The sequence below is a fragment of the Anolis sagrei genome, chromosome 5, assembly GCF_037176765.1.
Source record: "Anolis sagrei isolate rAnoSag1 chromosome 5, rAnoSag1.mat, whole genome shotgun sequence".
Lineage (NCBI taxonomy): Eukaryota > Metazoa > Chordata > Lepidosauria > Squamata > Dactyloidae > Anolis > Anolis sagrei.
The window spans coordinates 70,622,291-70,637,151 of record NC_090025.1 but is presented as its reverse complement, the minus strand read 5'-3'; the positions used below and the strand labels follow the sequence as shown (position 1 = coordinate 70,637,151).

Below are 14,861 nucleotides of genomic sequence, written 5' to 3'. Positions count from 1 at the left end.
CCTCTGGATGGAATCGTTCCAAGAGTTGCATGTGGCGTCTGTAGACAGTCCACATTTTGCAGGCATGTAGCAGGGTTGGGAGGACAATGGCTTTATAAACAAGCACCTTGGTATCCCTATGGATGTCCCGGTCCTCAAACACTCTCTGCTTCAATGTATTGTCGAAGGCTTTCATGGCTAGAATCACTAAGTTCTTGTGGGTTTTTTCGGGCTATATGGCCATGTTCTAGAGGCATTTCTCCTGACGTTTCGCCTGCATCTATGGCAAGCATCCTCAGAGGTGAGGTCACCTCTGAGGATGCTTGCCATAGATGCAGGCGAAACGTCAGGAGAAATGCCTCTAGAACATGGCCATATAGCCCGAAAAAACCCACAAGAACTTAACTCTCTGCTTCATTCGGAAAAATGCTGCACTCGCAGAGCTCAGGCGGTGCTGTATTTCAGTGTCGATGTTGACTTTGGTGGAGAGGTGGCTGCCAAGGTAGCAGAAATGGTCAACATTTTCAAATGTTACACCATTATGCTGTATCTCTGGCATTGGATATAGGACTGTGTGGAAGGGCCCTATGTGTTTGTAGGAGCTGAAATGGCCAAGTTCTATTACATGCATCCTGTTTTCCCTATTAGAAGTAATTTTTCAACTGGAAACTAAGGCCTAAAATGTAAATCTGTCCTTATCAATGATATCAATCTGCATTATATGACCATATAATCCAGCCAGGGGCTAACCTCGACTCTCCAGGTGTTTTGGAGTGTGGGAGTTGATGTTCGAAACAGGTGGAGGGCCGAAGCCTTCCCAGGCCAGTATAAACACGCCCTCAGAGGAACAGCTGCGGCTGGGTCTCGCGCTGAGGCGACTCTGAGGCAGCCGGTGGGCAGGAGGAGGACTCAGAGAGAGAGAGAGTGGGAGGGGGGAGCGCGGGTCTCGCGTCTCGCGCTCGGCGGCTCCGCTCTCGCGAGGTTTCGCCGCCGCGGCTGTCACTTTCTTGGCCAGCCGGCGCGCGCTGGGTGCCGCTTGGGGGCTCGGTGGGCGATGGCAGCCCTGAGGGTGCTGCTGCGGTGGCGGCGGCGCCGGTGGTGCTGCTGCTCCCCTCCTTCCGAGCTGCCTCCGCGCCGCCTGCTGCTGCTCTGGAGCGCGAGAGGCAAGGACCGGGCGGCGCCGAAGAGCGGTCTGAGCGCGGCGGCGGCGGGAGCTGCCGGCGGAGCGCTGGCTTGGCTCGTCTGTCAGCGCTTCTACGGCGAGCGGGAAGCGGTGTTAGGCGGCAAAGGACGCCCCTCAGAGGGCCGGGGGTTGCTGCCCATCCCTGTGGCGGCGGCTGCCAAGGAGACCGCGGTAGGTGCGAAGGGAGGAGGAGGAGGAGGAGACGGGGAGGCCCCGCCTAGGCCCTCGCTCTTGCTGAGAGGCAGGTCTCGGGGAGGGAGTGAAGGCTGCTGTTGCTGCTGCTGCTATGGATGCTGTCAGGGGGACCCATCTCTTTCCAGCCTCCTCTGCACTGCGGCGGCCTGGCAGCAAAGCTATTGCTGTGGTCAGCGTCTCTGTCCTTCTCTCCCTTTCGTGTCACTCAGGAGAGAAGATGCCAGTGTAAGGTTGAAGAGGCCTTGGATGGAGGAGAGCCCCCTCCTTATGCTGGCCTCTTTGCACAAGAGCCCATCATTGTGGAAGGAAGTGGTTTGTGCAGATTATTCCCAAACCTATCTACACAAACCATTTAATGTAGTTTCAAAGCAGTATGGAAGGAAGTGATTTGTGCAGATGATTCCCAAGCCCATCTAAGTTGACCATTTAATGCACATTCAAACCAGTATGGAAGAAAGACGTTTGTGCAGATGATCCTGAACCCATCTACACTGCCATTAAATGCACTTTCATACCGCTATGGAAGAAAGTGGTTTGTGCAGATGAGCCCCAACTCATCTACACTAACCATCAGGCATGTAGCCGGGGGGGGGGGGGGCTTGAGGGGCTTCAGCCCCCCCCCCCCCCCGAAATTCTCATGGTGGTTTGCAAAAAGGCCTTACTGGTGCATTATTTAAACCAGGGGTCCTCATACTTTTTAAACAGGGGGCCAGGTCACAGTCCCTCAAACTGTTGGAGGGCCGGATTATAATTTGAAAAAAACATGAATGAATTCCTATGAACACTGCACATATCTTATTTGTAGTTCAAAAAACACTTTAAAACAATACAATAATTAAAATGAAGAACAATTTTAACAAATATAAACTTATTAGTATTTCAGTTGGAAGTGTGGGCCTGCTTTTGGCTGATGAGATAGGATTGTTGTTGTTGTTGTGTGCTTTCAAGTCGTTTCAGACTGAGCGAGGGCCAGGCAAATGACCCTGGAGGGCCGTATCCGGCCCCCGGGCCTTAGTTTGAGGACCCCTGATTTAAACTGTTATGTTTATTCATATCATGATTTGATCACCATACTCAATATATCCCCTATGCATGGGGGTATTGGGGTAACTATACAAAATGTTTGCTAGGGTAGATCTTCTTTCACTCAGACTCGCCCCCCCCCCCCGAAACAAACTCAGCCCCCCCCCCCCCCCCCGAATCGAAATCCTGGCTATGGGCCTGCTAACCATTCAATGTAGTTTCAGACCAGCATGAAAGAAAGTGGTTTGTGCAGATGATCCCAGAACCCATCTACACTGATAATTTAATGTAGTTGCAAACCAGTATGGAAGGAAGCGGTTTGTGCAGATGATCCTGAACCATCTACACTAACCATTCAATGTACGTTCAAACCAGTTTGGAAGAAAATGGTTTTTGCAAATGATCCCAGAACCCATCTACATTAACCATTTAATGCACTTTCAAACCACTATGGAAGAAAGTGGTTTGTGCAGATGAGCCCCAACTCATGAACACCAACCATTTAATGTAGTTTCAAAGCAGTATGGAAGGAAGTGGTTTTTGCAGATGATCCTCAAACCCATCTATGTTGACCATTTAATGCACATTCAAACCGGTATGAAATAAAGTGGTTTGTGCAGATGGTCCCACAACCCATCTATACTGATAATTTAAAGTTGTTTCAAACCAGTATAGAAGGAAGCGGTTTGTGCAGATGATCCCAAACCCATCAACAATAACCAACGAATGTAGTTTCATACCAGTAAGAAAAAGATGGTTTGTGCAGATGATCCTGAATCCATCTACACTATTTTATTTATTTTATAAATTTACGACATTTATATGCCGCCCCTCTCACCCCGAAGGGGACTCAGAGTGGCTTACAAGTAAAAAGTAAATGCAATATATTATATTATTACCATAGCACAATATTAATATTATATATTGCACTATAACATTATACTGTAATATTATTAGTAATATTACATTTAATATAAAATATATAATTATATTGTCATATTAGTAGTAGTAGTATATTGTATTACATTATAATATTATCAATATTATATGTATATACATTATATTATATTATATTATATTATATTATATTATTATATTATATTAAGCACAGTGCAGGAGACAAGATGGAACTGCCTTCCTGGACCCTCTCTTCATTCACTAACCATTCAATGCACATTCAAACCAGTATGGAAGAAAATGGGTTGCACCGATCCCCAAACCCATCTACGTTGACCATTTAATGCACATTCAAACCGGTATTAAAGAAAGTTGTTTGTGCAGATGATCCTGAACCCATCTACACTACCATTAAATGCACTTTCATACCATTATGGAAGAAAGTGGTTTGTGCAGATGAGTCCCAACTCATCTACACTAACCATTTAATGTAGTTTGAGACCATTGTGGAAAGAAGCGGTTTGTGCAGACAATCCTGTACCCATCTACACTAACCATTAAGTGCACATTCCAACCAATATGGAAGAAAATGGTTTGTGCAGATGACCCCCAAACCCATCTACATTGACTATTTAATGCACTTCAAACCAATATGGAAGAAAGTTGTTTGTGGAAATGATCCTGAACCCATCAACACTAACCATTTAATGTAGTTTCATGTCAGTGAGAAAAAGGTGGTTTGTGCAGATGGTCCCAAACCCATCTCCACTGACCACTCAATGCGCTTTCAAACTGGTATGGAAGAAAGTGGTTTGTGCAGATGATCCCTGAACCCATCTCCACTGACCATTTAATGCACTTTCAACGTGGTTTTACTGTGCAGCTGATTCCATAGGAAGTTCTGGAACCAGTTTGATGGTGATTACAGAGCACTGATGCGCATTAAGGGCTTCCGTTTACGGGTTTTTGTGGGAATTTGTTGTCTGGCTACTCCAAACTGCATGAAATGGTCAGTGTAATTGGAGCCCCAGTTTGCCAATCCAACCATGCCCCTGTCTGCACTGACAATTTGCAGTTCGAAGCTAACTTTAAATTGTGTTGCCAAAGGCTTTCATGGCCAGAATCACTGGGCTGCTGTGGGTTTTCCGGGCTGTATGGCCATATTCCAGAAGCATTCTCTCCTGATGCTTTGCCCACATCTATGGCAAACATCCTCAGAGGTTGTGAGGTCTGTTGGAGACTAGGCAAGTTAGGTTTATATATCTGGAATGTCCAGGATGGGAGAAAGGACTCTTGTCTATTTGAGGCAGGTGAGAATTTTGCAGTTGGCCACCTTGATTAGCATTGAATGGCCTTGCAGCTTCAAAGTCTGACTGCTTCCTGCCTGGGGGAATCCTTTCTTGGGAGGCGTTAGCTGGCCCTGATTGTTTCCTGCAGCAGCCAGGCAACATCCTCCCACAAAACCCCACAAAAGGATGCCTTTAATATCGTGCTATCGCCATCCAGGTTCCATCTGTACAGTGAAACCAGTTTCTTCAGTACTGGTTGGAAACGGAATCAAATGGTCTATTGATAGAGCCAATATCTGCCTGTATGGGATGCCATGTAAGAAAATGGATGGTGTTTCTTATTATATTTATATCCCACTACCCACCCACCCCAGTAATACAGTTAGAAACATACAGAAGATAAATGTTAAAATAGAACTAAATGAGTTAACACTTCTTAAAACAATTCAGTTAAAATACAGTTTGAGTACTCATCCCTGTGGATACCAAAACACACAGATGTTCAAGTCCTGTTATATACAATGGTGTAGTAAAATGACATTGCTTATATATCAAGGTTTGCTTTTAGAATTTTAAAAAATATTTTCAAGCAGTGAATAGTGGAATTCATGGATGCAAAAACAGTAGATACAGAGGGCCAACGTTAAACAATAAATGTAAAACATTTAAAAACAGTTTAATTACAACAATGCTGCACCCCATCCCACACTTTAAAAGCTGAAAAGTCTTTTAATCGATCAACTAATGTATTAATTGGAAGTGATTTCTCTATGCTTCTGCCAAAAAACTTTCCAGTCGCCTCCATGTCATAATTTCAACCTCCATTTGATGTTTGCACAAATCTGCTTCATTTTAGTAGCATGTGATGGTTTCTCATACTTTTCCATTGCATTTTTCATACCACGTAAGAGACATTTGCTCTATGTGTGGTTTGATATGCCTTTTATTGTTCTAAAAACTCTCTTATACTTTGCCAGAGATAGCCCTAAAGTGGATATTAGAGTGTACCCAGTTGCAAATCCTTCTTACTCTTTACCCCCACTTTGTCAGGTGATATGCCACATCATGTTCAGACAGTCACATGTGGAAGAAGGATTTTGCAAACTGGGGAAGATATCTACTGGACAGATTATTTTTATCCACTTTATAAAGCTGACCTTGGCAGGGAAAATATATTGAGTTACCAGTTGATTTATGTTAATGATTTTGAAATCTGAGTTGCGGTTTACAGCATGTCATTAGCTTTCTTTATGTAATGGTGAATACTCAAGGTGACCAAGGAAATAAAGATTTTAGATCACTAGAACACACTATCTTTACAACTATTAATGTATAATAATAGTAATTTACACTGCAGCCTTACAAAGGTGGCTATCACATGTCTGCTAATAGTGTTTTGCTTGTCAATATAGATGCATTTTTGACAGCTCTATGTGAAGTGCAAATAAAAAAGTCAAATGGTTCAGAAATATTAAAAAAAATAATATTAAATCACTGCTAATTGTCTAATGTTTTAGACAGTTGAGACCTTTTGCATTATGAGAGCTTTTCTATGTGAAGTTTATGTGATGCAGTTATATAGTGCCGCCATCTGGCTTGAGAGAAATATTTCATAATAGAATTCTTCTCTCTTTGTGTTGTACTTGATTGTCAGAAGTAGCAAAATACAGGCAATCCCCAAGTTACAAACAAGATAGGTTCTGTAGATTTGTTCTTGATTTTATATGTAAGTTGAGACAGGTAGATTTTTAAAGTGTAACTCCAGTCACACACACACACACGCATGCATGCTTTGGATAGCATAGGGAAGAGTTAACGCCCCAGAGGTGTTTGTTTTGCTGTATGTGCTCCTTTTCAAAAGATTTCACCTCACTTTCTGTCCCTGTCATAATTGGACTTTGAAAAAAATGGCTTGTTGTGGAAACAAGGATTGGCGAGAAAGCTTCCGTTGGGACACATTTTTCCCATGATAATTCTTTCAGAAGTGAATTTTCCTTTCCAGGGATAGATTTCTCTCACTTCCTGTTATCTCACTCTCATTCTTATCTATATTGTTTATAAGTCAGATGTTTGTAACTCTGGGACTGCCTATAGCTTTCAGCACTGTTGTTTGCTTGAGCATAAGCAACATGAGTTTTTTTATTTTGTTTTAAGTTATTGATGCATATAATCAAAGCTTGGAATTAATTGATAAATTATTGATTTAATCTACCGTATATACTCAAGTATAAGCCGATCCGAATATAAGCCGATTCACATAATTTTACCACAAAAAAACTGGGAAAACCTATTGACGCACAAGTTTTAATTGTGCAAAGGCCCTCCTGGTCACCACCGATACCCGGACCTCCAGGTTCAGTGCTGAGTCCAGGAGGGACCCCCAAATTACAGACCTGTGTCATAGAATCATAGAGTTAGAAGAGGCTTCGAGGGCCATCCAGTCCAACCCCCAAGAAGCAGGAAGAGTGTAACCCCAATCAGCACAGGCTGAATCTGCCTTCCGACTGACCAGGAGTACCTCTGTGTTATCTGGATTAAATTTCAATTTGTTTGCCCTAATCCAGTCCATTACTGATGACAGGCACTGGTTTAGGGTCAAGACATCTTCCTAACCCTAACTCTTCTCCCCCTATTTCATTCTTTTTCTTCATTTTGTATTCCTTTTCTATCTGTATTTGTATAAATGTAGGCCTCTGAAGATCAGCAATGTAATTTACACACATCCCCAATTCTAGTCCTCCAGATAAACAGATCCTCTCCTTCTCTTTAGTGCTTCCTTAGCATGTTCCCTCTGGGCATTTTTCGGAGAGGAAAATAACTGTTTGTCATATGCACATAATTTGACTTCTAAACCTGCCCTCAGCTTATACATGAAGTGAATTTATACATCAGTATATATAATTATACTTGAAAACTCAGTTTATTACACTCTATGGAAAGTTACTGAAAACTGTGGGAACAGAGATGTGTGTTGGAAGGAATGTAAGAGCAACATTCATTGATGTAAGGAAAATTCACACCACAAACTAGCACAACAAAATACCTTGCAGATTTCACATCACTAGACCCAAAGTCATCATGGATGAAAGCATCAAGCATGCCTTCTTGTCCTTTTTTATATATTTGGCTATTTTGTTTTGATTGAAAACCTTCTTTAATCAAGCAATTTGTAGCACTTTGAGATAATGAAACACAGGTGTTTTAATTTTTTGAGAAAAGATCAGAAATATGATGGCTCCTTTGTATCATAGAGTAATAGTAGAATACTGGTTTATTCAAAATGCTTGGGACCAGAAATGTTTTGGATTTCAGATTTTTGGGGATTTTGGAATTTGTGCCCATTCATAGTGCAATAACCTTGGAGATGAGACCCCAGTTTAAACATAGAATTCTTTTTTTTTCAAATATACTGTATACAAATACTGTGGGTGTAATTTAAAACACAATATTTTAATAATTTTGTGCATGAAACAAAATTTGTATATGAAAAAGCAAGCGTGTTACTATCTCAGTTGCATCATGTGTACAATTTTGGAGCATTTTGGATTTCTGGTTAAGGAATTCTCATTCCATACAATCAAACATTTTGTATCCTATATAGTCCAAATAATTTACCTGGATAAATGTTTTTAGAATCAACCTTTTTTGTTACATTTATATTTTTGTTTACAGAAAAGATGCTAGAAACAATCCTAGGTTTGTTGGAACAATTGTTTTCTACGAGTATATAGCTTGACAGAAGCTACTTTTTTTTTAAAAATGGTTCCTAAACCTCAAACTATTACCAACTGGTTAAGTGAGTTTGGAGCTATGGTTCGTTTTAAAACAAACATATTCATTGTTTGAGTAAATGTATTCATTGAAATGTGCAAAGCTCAAACTAGAAACACTGTGGGGAAAGAATTTTGCCAATGGGGCAATATTCCAAAGTAAATAAAATTTATTTATTTATTTATCGTGCCAGGAGCAACCAGACATTTGTATTACGTTTTTAACAAAACAAACAAACAGACAGACAAAACACAAAGTTTGCAAGCTTGGTAGTTGATTAAATGTCCTTTGACCAGTAGCTGGCCACTTGGAGTGCCTCTGGTGTTGCCGCAAGGAGGTCCTCCATTGTGCATGTAGCAGGGCTTAGGTTGCATTGCAGCAGATGGTCAGAGGTTTGCTCTTCTCCACACTCTCATGTCGTGGATTCCACTTTGTAACCCCATTTCTTAAGATTGTAAATTAAATTATATTTAGTTATTGACAAGGAAAAACACATTTTATCTATTTTATGAGAAATAATGTGCATTGCCAACTTTTTAAGAAAAACAATATGTACATGCAGCAGATACAGGTTGATGTATTAAGATGTATACCTTGCCAAGACTTTGATGTCACACTAAATCGGGATTTAGCATTATGCATAACAAGGAATGATACCCACCCCCCATTCTCTTTCGCAGCACCAACATGAGTAGAAGATTTCAGTTCTGTTTTACATTACAATTGTGCATCATATAAGCCTTACAGTATGGTTGTAAGAAAATAGTAGGATGAATATGCTAGGTTTTGGTTAACCATAGTTAAGATTAGCTTCAATCTGTTCCTGTATGGATGGCATGGCAAGCTGTGGTATTCTGAAATGAAGTTTTTCATGCTCCTATGTTACAACTCTGCAGGAGTGGATGAGGTCATTGGTGAGCCCCATTGAGAACATTCATTCTTGTAGGACTAAATTGTGGTTTAGTATTATCCTATATACTCATGTATAAGTCTAGAAAATTTAGTAAGAAAATTAACGCTAAAAAGCTGGGTTGACTTACCCATGGATCAGTGTGAGTAGTTTTCTCTAATTTATCAAAGAAAAGAACTATTCCCTTCTTTACATTGAGTAGAGAAAATCAAGTGTTTATTAGTCTATCTTGGGACAATCTAAAAAAAGCACTGACCCCCCCCCCCCCCCACTTCTACTCTCTGTGGTGGCATTGCTTCTGGTCTTTTTGGATGCCTGTGCTGGGAAATAGTGAAAGCAGTAGCTGGATAGTGTTGTTGCTTTCCTCTCTCAATTTATCCATTGGTCATTTCAAAATTCATAATTTCAACTCCATACCTGCCCTAGACCTATACATCAGGCATGTAGCCGGGGGGGGGGGGGGCTTGGGGGCTTCAGCCTCCCCCAAAATTCTCATGGTGGTCCGCAAGAAGGCCTTACTGGTACATTATTTAAACTGTTATGTTTATTTATATCATGATCTGATCACCATGCTTAATATATCCCATATGCATGGGGGTATTGGGGTAACGATACAAAAGGTTTGCTAGGGTAGACTCTCTTTCATTCAGACTCAGCCCCCCCCCCCCCGAACCAAAATCCTGGCTACGGGCCTGCTATTCATGACATCTTATACATGAGTATACATGGTTCTGGACAATTCCCTGTCTTAACAAACCCTGTATCAAGAAGGCACAAAGGAAGTTGCTTATCATACATACATTCCTCAGGAACATGCTGGGATCATCTGACTAGAAAACAGATGAAAGATCCATTCCCTCTTCCCCAGAATCTTCAACTATATATTTGTATGTCAAGGATCCCTATAATACAGAAATTTCAAGGGTTGCAATGTAAGAGAGTAGAAATTGTGTTGCATCAAAGGCTTAAAATGCTCTGACAATACGATGATGTAAGAATAAATATACAGTAACTGATTGATAGTAATAAGAATTTTTTGGGGAAAAATCTGAATAACTCTTAATTGCAATATTTTTTACTTAAATTATCTTTTTTTTCTTTCAAGTTGTGTTAGAAAATCGAGTTTCAGTGTTTTACAACCTTTATTTGAAATCATATAATTAAGAACAATCAAATGACACAGGAATTACAAGTAATCTGTACTTCAGAGTTTGGTTAATGCTAAAACAGTTTGTCTACTTTGGGATTTTCCCACACTAGTAAGAATGTGATGTTTAACCTCTTGGCCACCCAGCACGCCAACAAAATTATAACACTTTTATCTACTTGGGAGCATACGATGTTAGCCTGAAGCCAAGACAAGCACAATTTTTGGAACTGTGTTTTCTCCATAATTTCTTTTATTTGTACAGAATCACACTAATTTCAAACAAACCTACTTTGTAGCAAGGAATGTGAAAATTGCTCTTTTAAAATGAAAAAAAAAACGTGTTTATAACAAACTTAGATCAAAGTATTTGGCTTAAAAGTGAACATTATAATTTCCTTAACATTTTGGAAAGAATGTGTTTTTAATAGTCAGTGTTTCAGTTATTTGGGTCAAGTATAAAATGCACCATGGAATTTCAGATTTATTTCCTCATTTCTTTAGATTAACAGATTAGAGTATTTTGGTGATAGTATTTTTTGACCCTTGTATAGTCATCTTAGAATTCAGAATTTCATTTGGATTATTTATTTCACTTGTAACAATTCTGCAATGATAATTAATTCAGACTTACAGACATTTTAATATAATAATGTAGATTAAATAGAATTTATTTATTTGCTACATTTATATCCTGCCCTTCTCAACCTTGAAGTGGACTCAGGGTGGCCTTACAAAGGCAACAATTCAATGCCATATATTAATGCATCAGCAAATAAACAAAAATGTTAAAACTATACAAATGATTACTAATTGTTCTTAACCTTTTATAGGATAGGTATCACTAACCTTCGGGAGAGATAAAGCATATAAATAAATATAATAATAAATGATTTTTATTGATTTTTATTTAAGGTTTTTTTGGACTAGGAATACATCAATAGGGTGTTAATCGTAAATATAATAATATCAATGAATGTGGGTCTTACCATGAGAAAAAACAAAAATCTTCTTTTTCTTAAAAGGACATTCATGTATTTGCAGTGCTATATTTATAATTTGTATTTTAAAGGCATGAAAATTGCAGTAGTATTATTGAGAGTAAACACCAACAAAAATAAAAACTCCATCAGTAAGGGAGGACTGCAGTGATGTTGTTGAACATAAATGTTACTGCTGTGCAAAGAATAGAAATAATAATAATAATAATAATAATAATAAATCTAGTATGCTGTGACATACTGTGTTTTTGTGTCAGTAAAATAATAATAATAATAATAATAATAATAATAAAACTTTATTTTCTACCCTGCCACCATCTCCCCAAATGTCCATAAGACAATAAACAAACAATCCATATAATAGATTTTAATGATTCATAAATTAAAAATCTGTACTCTTATTGAGAATAAATCTTTGACACTTGTTGCTCACGTAAATTACGGTACTTCTATATCAGTGGTTCAAGTATCACTGGTTGAGAAGCACAGGTTTGCATTATTGATAATGGATCTAATTGTGTAGTTACATCTTTTAGCCACTCTTGGCATCAGTTTCCATGCAGTAGATCTTTTATCTGGTGTTCAGCCGCTTTCTCCGTGGGAAAATCACATTTTTCTGTCTCTCTTTAGAGCCAACCTTTTGAAATGATGACCTTAAGGAAACATGAGATCAGCTCTTGGCAATGAACCATTTGTTTCTTCTTTTTTAAATCTAGGAAGAAAATGATGTTATGCTTTACTGGAATTTAACTCAATGTGAGAAATAGCTGTAGTTTTAAGAGTTGCACTAAAATATACTGAACAGTAATGGATTCTATAACAGTGATATGCTTGCTCTTTTAAAAATTGAATTTGTATTTTTATTTTTAATTCATAATTAAATTCTTACCCAAAAAAGTTTATTCATATGATTTTTTTTAAATAAATTTGCACATGGGCAAAATAATTATTCTGAAACAAATGCTTTCTTTATGGCCTTCAGCTGATATTTAGACATGCTGCAAGAAGCCCTGTTTTAGAAGAAGCATTCTGTTTTTGGTGTAAAAAACCAACAAGGATGCTGCTCTTCAGAAGGGGCACCTAAAAAATTAACAAGATTTGTCTGGCATAAACTTTGCTTAATGCTCATAGGTTTTGGAAGTCTGTGCATAAAAACTCAAAAATCTATTGATTGATTAGAAGCCACTTTTTATCAGTTAAGAGTTTCTAAATGAATATCTCAATCCTGTCCCTACAGTACATAATCTGCAAAGAGGATTGACCCAGGACCCATCTACATTGCCATATAAAATCCAGATTGCCTTGTTTTGAACTTGATTATATGGCAGTGTAGACTCAGATAATCCAGTTCAAAGCAGATCATCTGGATTATCTGATCTGATAACCCGGATTATATGGCAGTGTAGATCCAGCCCTATATTACAGCCCATCTAAAGGCCCTTCCACATAGCCATATAACCCAGAATATCAAGGCAGATAACCCACAGAATCCGCTTTGAACTGGATTATCTGAGTCCACACTGCTATATAATCCAGTTAAATGTGGATGTTATACAGCTGTGTGGAAGGGACCTAAGTAGGTATAGATAAGATAGATAGATAATCGGATTGTAATCTAGCCAATTGCTTTAAATGGCAGTGTTATTAAAGACAAATTGCCTTTAATAGTATGTACATTCCCTTTCTTGGTGTGCATATTCAGTCCTAATGTTAATATTCATTGAGGCCAGTTATTCTGTGTGTATCCCACCTTTCTGCATTCAGCAATCTAGAACCATAATGTATGAGCAACTGCAGTTCTGTATGAATTCATGCAAGAACGTTCCCTTGATTCTCAGCAGAATGGTCTGAAGTGCACATTCAGTTCATTCATTGCTCCATATATGGCAGAAGTGGAGAAAAAGTTGAAGTCTCTCTATCCATTGATGTGAATACGCTTTGAATTTCTCAGCATCAGTTGGATCCTAGTCTGTCAGTGTAACTCAGGCCCCTTCCACATTGCCCTATATCCCAGGATCTGATCTGAGATTATCTGTTTATCCCAGGTTGCCTGGCAGTGGGGATTTATATAGTCCAGTTTAAAACAGATGATCTGGGATGAGATCCTTGGTTATAGGGCAATGTAGAAGGGGCCCAAGTTAGCAAAGTCCTAGGATAATTTTCATAAACAATGAAAACATAATTGCAATTTTAATTTTTCATATTCCCTTGGTATGAATTTGATTTCTAACAGCTTCTGATGTTTCATTTTTATTTTTATCTGATAGCCACAACAATACCTATATACTGTTTCTAGAGCTTATTTGGCCAATGCAGGTTTGAAAATTTCACACTTAGATGCCCTCCACCACCACCCATTTTCTGAACTCTTAAACTTTCCTTCATAAATAATACCACTGAAAATATCCGAACCAGGCCAAGAACATGACTTCTCAACAATAATATACATATCTGATGATCTCAGATGCTAGGGACTTAATGTTTACTTTTTCTTCCTGAAGCTTTTCTGAATTTTGATTTATCTCAAATTGACTACATAAATCTGCTGTAAAATTTTCAGAAAAGAATTTTATAATTTCTACTAGCTTGGAAACTTTATTGTTAACTTTAATCACAATGGTAGAATATTGAAATGGCACTAATGCTTGATTACTAGTTTTTGATAAGATTTGGACTTAGAAACATGAACTTTACTTGGATGAAAAAGATATATCCAAATAGAATTATTTACTTTTCCAATTTTTAGAATGGAATAATTAAATTTTAGTCCCATAAAACACGAAATTCGAACTACTGTAAACTGCATAGTCTTTTGTGTGTGATGGAGAAATTTTGCTGGGGATTTGCCTAATGCTGGTGTATTTCTCTTTTGTCAAATGGGCCAAAACTGGAAGCTTTGGTGGGAGAGTGGGTTTAAGTTCTATCAGCGATGGCAACTTTGGTGGGTTCTGTTAACAAGTAGAAACAATATTACTGTTTTACGTTTGCTATCTGAATGTTTAAATGATAGAAAATCATGTGAGATATAATGGAGAAGTCTGATGATGGATTGCTGATTAGTAAATTATATGCATTGAAAAAATATTGTATTCTTTAGGCAAAAAAAATCTATATCTAGTTACCTAGAAGTAAATCACATTGAAATCAGCAGCCTTGGCTTTTGAGTACATGTTCACATGATCAGACTGGTGTCAGTGGGATTGCTCTGGGAAAACAGATTATCTAAATATCTATACTATTTCCTTATTAGTGTGATATTACTGTAGTTGAACAGATAGGGTAATATCTCTGGTAAGCTTTAATGTGAATGTGTTGTAATCCTGAATCTGAATACTAAAATTTGTTATCTATAAGAAGATAATAGTTTAAATCAGACGTTTATGATAATTTGCCTGAGAGAAGTGTCAATGACCAGTTTTGTAAAGGTGCTGAGCTATAACAAAAGACAACATCACTGCAAGATTGT

At 38.5% G+C, this 14,861-nt stretch overlaps 1 protein-coding gene across 3 annotated transcripts in view; it reads left to right on the top strand.

Annotated features, from left to right (window-relative positions):
• The first annotated feature begins 964 nt into the window (after positions 1–964).
• The window catches only part of MICU3 (mitochondrial calcium uptake family member 3), a 42,633-nt gene continuing 28,736 nt past the window's right edge, over positions 965–14,861 (top strand). Inside the window, exon 1 of one of the 3 annotated variants that reach the window (XM_060778560.2) lies at positions 965–1,333. In XM_060778560.2, the coding sequence (XP_060634543.1) occupies positions 1,034–1,333 (300 nt within the window). In that variant the 5' untranslated portion in view covers positions 965–1,033. The remainder of the gene's footprint in view (positions 1,334–14,861) is intronic. The other 2 variants (XM_060778561.2, XM_060778559.2) reach the window with 2 other exon arrangements.